Source organism: Sander vitreus, chromosome 17 (genome assembly GCF_031162955.1).
Source record: "Sander vitreus isolate 19-12246 chromosome 17, sanVit1, whole genome shotgun sequence".
Classification (NCBI taxonomy): Eukaryota; Metazoa; Chordata; class Actinopteri; order Perciformes; family Percidae; genus Sander; species Sander vitreus.
Window position 1 is genome coordinate 22,180,363 of NC_135871.1, and position 11,155 is coordinate 22,191,517.

Here is an 11,155-nt window from a genome sequence, read left to right on the forward strand (position 1 = left end):
CCTTGAGAAAAAGAAAAAAAATCAACCCAACTATGATTGTCAAAGCTAAGAATGACTAAATCTGAAAAAGGAACATAAAAGAAAAGCAAAGAAAATGTTTAATCTCAAGAGGGAGCAAATATATCTGAATCAAAATCTTCTTTTTTTTCCCAGAAAGTGATTGTCCTTTTTCACAACAGACTCAGTCACTTCACACCCCCACCCCCCCGTCTGCCTTTCCATAAACAGAACATTTTATTTTTTATACCTTGCTTTAAAAAAAAAAATCTCCCCCCTTTGTTTTCAAGTAAGCACAGCAAAAGATGGAGAAGTTTTGTCAGGGTGGTTACTTCACAGCGTCTTCAGCGGTTGACATCGCTCCCACAACTCCACCCCACGCTCACACTTTAAAAATTAAAAAAAATAAAAACAGCCCAGACTACAGCAGTTTAAGGCGGTCAAGTACAACCAGAGGAACAGAACAACAAAAAAACAGCAGTAGTGATGAAAACAACAGCAGGATGGAGTGAGCCCCGTATGCAGAGACACTGCCAGTAAAGAAACAGCGTTTCAAGAAGAAAGAAATTAGACGATGCGGTGCAAACTGCCGCAATGTCACCCGCACTGTTGCCTTGGCAAAGCCTGTAGGTGCCACCAGATGACAGGGCGACACATACAACCACCCCACCCACCACATGCACATCAATGGGGGCGTGCACGCATACATATACACACATACACATCTGAGTGAAATGTGGAGCGTTCAATTTATTAGTATCTCTGTGTCAAATGCATTCGGATTGTACAAACGCTTGACTATTATTTTGAAATTCCAACAAAAAATATTAGATACAGAGGTTAAAAAAAAACAACTGAAAATGATTATTAAACTGATGTAGCCCCCAGTCCAAATACAACATTCACATACAAAAAAGGATTTTCTGATAAATTCAATCAAATTCCATGAATTTATACATAATTTTAACAACTATTTCACAATGCTTTACAGTATCAAATACTTCCATAGCGTCAGAAATGTGTTCTTTTTTTAAATAAAGGCATCTTTTCAGCAAAAAATCTGATTTCATGTCTTTTAGCTTAAAAAGGTGCATTCAGGCATGCCAATTCGCTCCCATTGATCTCAAAGTAAGGATTATGTTTTAAGAGGGAAACGCACACACACAAACAGACGTCTTATCACATTCACACCACTGCATCTAATGTGGGTTATTGTACTGAATCAGCACGGCCCCGCTCAGCTCAGCACAGCTCGTGACAAAGATATCTGACCCTTCAACTTTCAGCCGGACAGCTCAGTTACGGCCGCTCTCCTTATTTTTCTCTCTCTCTCTCTCTCTCCCCGTTAATCTTCTCACTTACAAGTCAGAGCCACATTACTGCACTCAACAGACCTGAAGTAAGTGCCCAATGAGCAGAAATAATTTTAAAAAAATGGCTTTACCACATCTAGAGCTGGAGAGGACGGAGACATGGGAGGTGGAAAACGAACATACAGCAGTAGAGAAATTGAACGCCTGAGGAGGAGCAGGAGGAGGAAGTGCTGGGTGGACGTAGATCTTCAGTAGGTTAAATTGACTGGTAATAACCAAGCCACAGGCTCATAAACACACACACAAACAAACACACACACACACACACACACAGACACGCACACACGCACGCAGCAGAGAGATCAGTGCATATACACAGAGGCTTAAAATGCTTCATCATATCGCTTCAACATCCGACGTAAACACATTCGGTAACATTCTTCTAGGAGCCCAGCGACAGACCTACGACATATAGAAAAAAATCCAACTTTTCACTGTCAAAAGTGTTATGTTCAAACATCTCCCCCCCTGCGATGCAATAACCACAACTTAAAGGTTTAAGACAAAATCAAATTTTCATGCATTATTTCCATACTGTGAGAATAATATTCAGTTTTTCAAACAGACCGCACCCTGGAGTAGTATTCACAAAGAAAAGAAAAAGAAAGCCTGTTGTCAAATATTTGATCAATTACAATGTGTACAGTAATACAGCAAATTCACATTTTTTTATTTTAAAATATACAGGTTTGGACGTCATGCAACAACAGCAGGTCCCATTACAAAAGAAGTAACAAAATAATATTAATCATTAATTTAAAGAAATTAACGGATTTAAGTTCTAAAACTATAGCAGAACAATATACAACAACCTTAAATTAAATACCTTTTCAACAAGAGATGTTTTAAAGACTGCCAGCTAGATTGAAGGAAAAAAATCTATCAATAACAATAATAATAATAATGATAATAATTTGTAAAGGTCTTTTCATTTTTAGAAAATACTTCAGATTGATTGGAAGTGGGAAAAAAAAGAGGCTGTGCATTGCATGAGTGCCATAAGTTAGTCTGTCAGTCAGTCAGCTTTACCCTGAACACACAACACCAAAGAGCTTAACAAGAGAAGCGGGGAGCGCTTCGCCAACGACACCTCCATGCCAGTAGAAAATAAAATGAATACACACAAAACACACTCATACACACTCACGCACGTCAGGTGAATTTTTTTGCCAGAGTAGTGCAGTATCACACACACACACACACACACACACACACACACACTACTTCAAACTGTGTATGTGTGGTGATCACAGTACCCGTTTAGTGTATTGTAATGCTTTTGCACTTCAGTGTGTTCGACCTGAACTCCTGCAGTGGTGTTTGCGGTCTGTGGAACTGGGACCGATACGCTGGCCAGCGTCGGAGTGTTGTGTCTGAGATGAAACACAAACAGAGTGAAAACTCTTCAAGAAGGTGAGACATTCTCACTGGGACCCATGTCCTTAGACGCAATGAAAACCACCAAACAGAACGTATGCCAAAATAGAAATAAGAGTTCAGAATAAAATAGAATAAAACAAAATTACCCCAAACAGCAACAACAAAAAAAACTCAGTAGTAACATTTTCATGTGCTATTAAAGTGCAATTGAATGAGATTTTGCGACATACAAGAACATGACTCACTTGAACCCCAAATATCAAACTTTGCCATCTCTCTTTCACCTCCCCATGCCTCTCTTTCACTCTCTGCTCTCTTTCCCTTTGTCAAACCCAGTCTGTTTCTACTTCCACAGTTCCTGGGAGCTGTCCTCAATCGCCCAATCCCTGACATTGGGCAGTGCCAGTGGCTCGCTCTTCACTGACAGCGAGTTGACAAGTTCGCAATGGAACTTGCGGATGTGTCGGTAGAGGTCCCCGGACTGCGTGAAGCGCCGTTCGCACCACTTGCAAGCGTGCGGCTTCTCGCGTGTGTGCACCACTGCGTGGCGGCTGAGGTTGTGTGAGTACTGGAAGCTCTTGCCGCAGGTGGTGCAGGTGTAGGGTTTCTCACCGGAGTGTGTCCGCTCGTGGCGCTTCAGCGTGTACATGCAGGAGAAGGTCTTGCTGCAGATGGTGCAGGTGGGCACGTTGACGTCTCCAGCGGGCTTGGAGCGGATGCCCTCCTGCTCCCGGAAGTGGGAGCTGAGGTGAAGCTGGAGGATGTGCGGGGAGGGGAATACCTTGTTACACAGCGGGCACATGAAGATCTGGGTGTGTTGAGCTGACAGCATGTTGGAGACGTAGGGCAGCAGGGAACTATCCATGCTGTTCACCTCGGCCTGGGTGCGCTCATGTTCACCCCCTAGTATGTCCTCGTCGTCTGCGGTGGCTGAACTCTTCTCCTCCCGCTCCAGCTCCGAGGCCAGAGAGGCCTCTCGCAGAGCGGACAGGTGAGCTTCCAGGCCGAGCCTCCGCTGGGCCGACAGAGGCCCTCCGACCCCGTGGTGGGCAAGGCCCCCGTTGGTGGTGGGAGCCGTCGCCTTGGTGAGGCCGCTGTGTTCCATGTCATAGTCCCCACCTCCCAGTTCCTCTTCCTCGTCGGAAGCCACACCCCTCTCCACCTTCACCCTCACAGCCAATGGGCTTTGGAGGCTGTCTGGTGTAGCTGCCCCGCTGAAATAGGACTGGTGGTGGTTACTGTGGTTGCTGCCTGCAATTGGCTTGACTGACAGGTCCAGGACGCAGTCAGCCGCATCATTCGACACCCTCCTGCCCCTGTGCGCTCCACGAGAGCTCACGGAGCGGTGGGACCTCTGTGAAAGGGATCCAGTGGAGCTGGTGGGGCTGCCGGCCGGGGAGAGCAGCTTTCCTCCCTCCCCCAGCCCATCCCCACCCTGCATCTCCGCCTCGCCATGCCCTGGGCTGGTTGTAGCCATGGCTGGTGTCCTTGGTCTGTCTGCAGACGGCAGCCTCAGCCACAGCGGTCCTCCTTCGACCTTCCCCTCCTCCTCTTCATCACTGTGCAGCAGGTCGGCAGTAGCAGGCCGGCCTATAGAGCCATCTGACAGACTGTCGGCCTTATCGGAGCAGCTGGACCCACCATCCTCTTCTCGGCGCGTGCTGTCTGCCTCCGTTGTGGACTTCTGCTTCAAACGTTTCTTACACACCTTGACGATGTCATACATGTGCAAGTAGCTGGCCGCTGCCAGCACATCCTCTACGGGAAGGTCCTGGAACTGCAGCTTGCCCTCATACATGAACTCCAGGAGCAGGGAAAAGGCCGGTGCTGTGACAATGTCATTGTTGAGGTGCACCACGTCTCTCTTGTCCAGCTGGTCCTTGTAGAAGAGGTGAAAGTACATGCTGCAGGAGGCCAACACAGCTCGGTGGGCCCGGAACTGGGCATCGCCCACCAGCACCGTGGAGTCACACAGGAAGCCCTGGTGCCGCTGTTCGCTCAGACACTGGAGTAAATGTCTGCTGTGGTCTGGGAACTCCATCTTGCCGTCCTCATAACCTGCAGCCACACAGAGACACAGAGGCAGAGTCAAAGTTAGATACAGATGATAAAGATCTGTGATGTAAGACTTGAAATTTACACCTAATGTGGGTTTTTAAACGACATTTCGGAAGTTTTTTTAAATCAAGTTTTGAATTTTAAATAAAACATTTTCGGTGTTTAATATTTGTACAGTGAAGGTAAGTACGCAAGAAACAAAAGGAACAAAGAAATGTAGACGAAAAGCAACACATACGAAAGACGATTTAAATTCAACGACGACAGAAACAAAAAGATTTTAAAAAGAAGAAAGACAACAAACTGTCAGATTAAGTGTAGAGATCATGACACTGTTCTTATCGTCACTTTTTTGTTAACAACGCAAACAAAATGATCTTAACGAGGCCAATTAAAAACAGAAACGCAAGAAAGAGGAGACAAATGTCAAAAAAACAGAGAAGAGGATGAGCGAGAGAAAAGAAACACATCAGTAGAAGAGGAACATTTTTAAATACATAAAAAGTGAATTAAAACCCACAAAAAAAAACATATATTTAAAATGTGTATATAGTTTATGTATACTATACTCACAATCACAACATCTACAGAAATATTTCTTCTCAAATTCTAAAATACCATGCAGGTTGCTGTAAAGTCATGCACACATTTGTTCGTACAACGATGTCAAATGTTGATGTTATTTCTATAATTATTTACTTTATCTACAATAATTAAGAAGAAAAAAATATGAAAATTACAATTAAAAAGAATAATTACTAATTCAGTTTTTACCCACAGAAAGACTTAATCTCAGGTAAACCAGCAGCGACAGATTCTTCTACTCTGTCTCTCCGTTCTCTCTCTCTCTCTCTCTGTATCTCTCTAACTCCTCTGCCTGCACTCCTGGATTGTCGCTGCTCCTACGCTGGTTATTTTTATTAACCCACTTTGGCCTGGCCTGGCACAGCCCTTTTAGGTAACCGGCTTTCAGCTGCACACACTGTCCTCACGTACACACAACACAATCACACACACACTTAGTACCAGCCTACCTACCAACCACCTCCACAGGCTAAGTCGAGCAGGAAAACTGGCCAATTGAAATAGCACAGTTGAAAACAAAACAGCTTGTCCCTCGTTTAACCTATGAGCACCGGCTTGAGATTAGATGAGGGGGCGGAAAAAGACTGAAAACTTGCAGCAATGCTCTTCAGGTGTCCTTAAAAAAGAGTCTGTAGAATTTATGATAAATGAACAACTAACTCTCGGATGACAGAAGGTGATACCGAGACTGAAATCTGTAAAAAAATGAAGTCCCACCTGTTAACCAAGTCGATTTGTCCTGCCTGAGAAAATACATTTGTCCCGCTCTGCACTGTGTTAACCAAAGCAGTTAAATCACCTAATTTGAATGAAGCTAAACCAAGAATGTCACTGTGTGTGTGTGTGTGTGTGTGTGTGTGTGTGTGTGTGTGTGTGTGTGTGTGTGTGTGTGTGTGTGTGTGTGTGTGTCGTGTATATGTGTGTGCGCCCTCCGGCTCGTTCAGACTGCTTTTAATGAGGGGGCTTACGGGGACAAGGGTGTACCACCTCCCACCTCCACCCCTATCCCCCCGCTCTTTCCAGCCAAACCCCTTTGCCACCTCCTACTTCCACACAAACACACACACACACACACACACACACACACACACACACCATCCATCACTCACACACTCCTTCCCATCTGAATCTTACAAGAAAAACCCTGCACATCCGCCCCATAGTAGAAACTGCCCTCTTCCTCAACCCCCCCACCCTCCGCCCACCACCCAGAAGAGAAGATTTACAATACAATCACTGTAAGTGCCCTGCTCGTCACAGCATCAATCCTAATCCTTAAAGATGGCTAAAAATAAAGACGGCGGTGGGGAGAGAGCCGTCAGCGGAGGCTCAGGAGGGCAGCAGTCCGTCACCCAGCCCACCCGGCCCGGGCAGTTAGCTCAGGCAGGGGTCTGAGAGAGAGACACAACGGGGCAGGGAGGGAGAGGGTGAGAGAGAGGTTGGGACGGCCGGGGAGGGAGGATTACCCACATCTGATCCAGCTGACGGGGGCCATATGGCAGCTGCTAGCCAGATAAAGAGATTAAGACTAGGAGGGAGTGCGATTACAGCTGTCTAGCCAATTCAGGCAGCTCAAATCTGCAACTTCTAAATTAGTCTTCTCTACTCCAGCCGACAGGAGGGGAAAAAAGACCGCACATGCTTTCAAGTAATTTTACAGCGAGTTAGATTTAACTGAAAGAAAAAAAGCAGATAAGATGATTAGGATAAAATAGCAGCTAATTTTGTTGTTTGCTTAAAGTTTGAAATTTTTTGACCTTTTATTAAATAAAAAATGTTTATTTTTCTTTGCTCGAATTTAAAAATTATAAATAATGACTAAATGTATTCTTTTTTTAAATTACATTTTCAAAAAAGCATTACTTTTAATTATAATTTCACTTTTTTGAACAAAATTAACTGGGGGAAAACAAGAACTTAGCTCTGTTTAAAATAATGTTTTGTCAGTTGTAACTTTGCTTTCTATGAATGAGTGTCTGAACAAAATACCTGACAACACAAATAGGACACAAATCGCAAAATAATAGATGAGCTTTAAATGCAGCTCTCTAGAGTACAAACTTTAAACACAGCAATGAGTTCCCCGGACTGAAATTACACCTCAGACAGGTAGCACCAACACGAGTTTACTACTCACCAGTAGCTTCACACAGCGCTCACACTGGTTTGACACACCGGAGATCCCCACAACAAAACAAAATAACTACTACCCCAGACTCTCCTACTCTATTCACTCTGCCACACACACACACACACACACACACACACACACACACACACACCCACACACACACAAATGCACACACAAAACGATACCTGCAGCAGTATGCATCAACTTGATTAACTCCACTGTAGCAGAATAGCTGGGCTCTCTGGCTGGGAATGGCTGTGTATCTCTCTCTCTCTTTCTTTCTTGCTCTTTCTCTTCCTCGCTCGCTCTTTCTGAATCAATGAGTGGGTAGAAGAGGAGAGAAGAAAAAGAAGAAGAGGGAGGCAGGCAAAAAAAAAAACACGCTGTTCAAACTGCGAGGGACAGATGCAAAGTGGAGGAGATGTTGGAGGGGGAACGAGATACCACCTCCCTCCTCCTCCTCCTCCTCCTCCTCCTCCTCCTAACTGGCGCTGATCGGCAGCCACAAACACACACACATACACAGCGTGCGCACAGACACACACACACACACACACACAGTACTAACTCTCCCAGGCTGCCGCTGAGACTCACAATAAAGGACTGGGGAGGGGTGGAGGCAGTGGAGGGGTGGAGGCAGTGGAGGGATGGCGGAGGAGGAGGTGGGGTGGATGGCAGCCTGTCAGCTGCTCTGACATCATCCTCAGATGGAGATGCTACCTCCAGCTGTGCTCTTTCTACAGCCATATGCTGCCTCCTCTACACTCCTGCCACCAGACTCCTCTTTCATTCTACCAACACCACGCAACTTTGTCTGTCTGTCTCTCTTTCTATCTCTGGGGGGAAAAAACAGGGGTCTACTAAATGCAGTGGGATGCAGATTTGTTTTTTCGGAAAACAGAATAGTTTAATGCAACCACAACTGCCCACTAACAAAACTAGGGAAAGTTTACAGAACATATACAGAGGTTCTGAGTAAAACTTTTTTGTAACCTTTTCCTAATTTTTTAATCCTTCTCTCCATGTCTCTGTCTCCTTCCAACAACCATAAACAAAGGCCAACACAGCACATTTGCAACTGACAGACGCACGCAGCTGATATTGTTTTCCACTTCTTTACGGTTCAGCGCCGATGCCTAGTCTAGTATTCATTCATTCACTCAGTCATTCATTCATTTATCTATCCATCCACCCATCGCCCCCTGCTCGGACCCTTCGGATAAGTGGCAGGAACAAAAATGAAATTTGAGGAAACAATGAGAACAAGTCATAAAGAAAGAACCTAATGACGGCAAATCCTAAACAAAAGGTATACAAGCCCTTAATAAACCGGGGAGAAACTTATTACAACAGCCTTATTTCGCTTTCGTTTTAGAAAAAGTGTGCACGTTTGGAGCGTGTGAATTTAATATATGCGGGTATAGCAACAAAACGACTTTTATTTTCAATTGCACTGTTTGCCCGAATCCACAATAAACCTTTTACTAAAGTTTAAAACACTAATGATGGTTGATATCACAAGATTTAAAAAGACAGATATGTGCACACATAAATGTCGAGCTAAATCAAAAGAATATTACTTTTCTTTGTTTTATAATGCGTAGTGATAAGCAACATGTGCAACGTGTATACGTTGATTGCAAGCATTTCTGGATAATATAAGTAAACTTTTCCTTAATGTTTTCTGATAAACCGACTTAAATAGGTTTATCGGTGTAACAATTTTGTCGACTCCAACGTCTACAATCTTTGATAAGATTGTGTAAAAATTCGGCTCTGCTTTCAAAGTCTGAGACATTAAATTACCGGACTTAAACTTTGATTAACTTCACCACTGGAGTTTCAGTTAGCATCTTTAATTACAGTGTTAGAAAGTCTTGTGTCGCTGCACGACAACTGACGCACTATTTCAATTTCTGTTATACTTTGACACATGTTAATATCGTGACAGCACTATATTCAACACTTGGACAAACATAAGTCAACAATGTCATCAATAACTGTGTTATAAATTACACTAATACACCCGTTAACTTAATTTAAAGCAGCTCTAAATTGTCAAACGAGGAAATGATCAAGTCAAAGTAATGTTAGGCAGGCTGTGATATTGTTACCGAACAAACTAACAACACAAGAAGACTGTAATTAATTTCTTGGCAGAAGACATAACAAACAGAAAGACAGAGACACACAGAGACACACTGACCCACGCAGCTAGCTATAGCCCGATCATGGCTAACAAAAGTAAAGCGAAGAGGCTAACGTTACAATATTGAGCTATTTACAGTTGTTCGGAAGGCCTCGGTGCTATGACAACAGCTGCTAAAACACCGAGGAGGGAGAGCTAACATAGCAACTATTAGTGCGTGGAGACAACACAGTAATGCTAAGGAAGGTTTAGCTACTTTTTCCCCTCCATAACCCACCCTCTCTCTCCTGAGCCCCTTATCGGACTCCGGTATTAAGAGGCAGCACTTACAGACAACACGGTCCAACGTCTTCCACGCTTCCTCCGTCAAATCCTCCTTTTTTTCCTTCGGAGACAAACTAGATTGACTTTGGACTAATTTCCATTACAGGCTGCCGAGGCGAGCAGGCGGACGGACGGGAGTCTAGCACTCTGCGGCGGCCAGATGTTTCCGAGCTGTTGCTGCTCAACTCGGGCTGGGAAAAGGAGGCGAGTTGACTGGCACGGCACGGAAGCCAATGGTGCCGGCGAGGAGGAAAGTGAAGGCAAATTGGAAGCGGCCCTCTAACAGAAGAGAGGGAGGGATATGTCTTTTTCTCTCGTCGGTGTAGGTTGACACCAGGCAATAACAGCAGCACACACACACACACACACACACACACACACACAGTGAGAAGGCAGGGAAGAAGAAGCTGGGCCAAACCAACTGGTTCGGCGAGTCTGTGAGGACGACTGGCGCAGCGGAGAGCGAGCGAGTGGAGAGCGGCGCGGTGCGGCCTGGGTACTGTAGTCAAGCCGGAGCAGGGTTGGGTGGGCGGGGAGGGGGGGTGGAGGCGGAGCTGATGTGAGCAGGTGCACCACCTTGACAGAAAAAAAAAAACCTTAATTGTTAATACTTAACATTGCATTGCTAAAATAACAACAGCTTTTGCTTTGTCCTGCTGTCAAAAAACAGTGGGTGTTCAATCAAACAAACAGGTGCACCACTTCCAGGGGTTAAAAAAACATGGTTAACTACTGTTTGCAGTGGTGGAAAGTAACTAAATACATTTACTCAAGTGCTGAAGTAGGCCTTTTTTTGGTACTTGTACTTTAATTGATTAAATATATAATATATTATTATAGATTAAGATACACATCGGTATATGAAGTCCTTCAAATTAGCTCCACCTTTACAAGCTGCAACATCAGTGATATGTATATTGAGCTATCAATGATTATAATCCATGATAAAATATATATAGTATCCTGAAATGGGCCATTCTGCATAGGGTACTTTATATTTTGAGGGTAATTGAGGGTGTACTTATAGAAAATGTACTTTAACTTGCAGAGTATTTATATACTGTTATTACCTGAGTAGGGGAGACCGAGATAGTTGTAACATTTTTGACATTTCTGTCTGTATCTTGAAGGTCTTTTAAGCCAGTGCGTTCAAAATGT

General features: G+C 44.3%; 1 protein-coding gene across 4 annotated transcripts; it reads right to left on the reverse strand.

The window, feature by feature from the left end:
• Positions 1-2,134: 2,134 nt before the first annotated feature.
• Positions 2,135-10,466, reverse strand: zbtb18 (zinc finger and BTB domain containing 18). 4 transcript variants are annotated; one of them, XM_078272859.1, is made up of 3 exons: positions 10,004-10,466; positions 7,710-7,831; positions 2,135-4,808 (listed from the first exon to the last, which is right to left on the reverse strand). In XM_078272859.1, the coding sequence occupies exons 2-3, from the start codon at positions 7,723-7,725 to the stop codon at positions 3,094-3,096; spliced, it is 1,731 nt and encodes a 576-aa protein (XP_078128985.1). In that variant the 5' UTR covers positions 7,726-7,831; positions 10,004-10,466; the 3' UTR covers positions 2,135-3,093. The 4 variants fall into 4 exon arrangements, with proteins under 4 accessions (XP_078128985.1, XP_078128984.1, XP_078128986.1 ...); XM_078272858.1 differs by having other exon boundaries at positions 7,710-7,835; XM_078272860.1 differs by lacking the exon at positions 7,710-7,831.
• Positions 10,467-11,155: the final 689 nt, after the last annotated feature.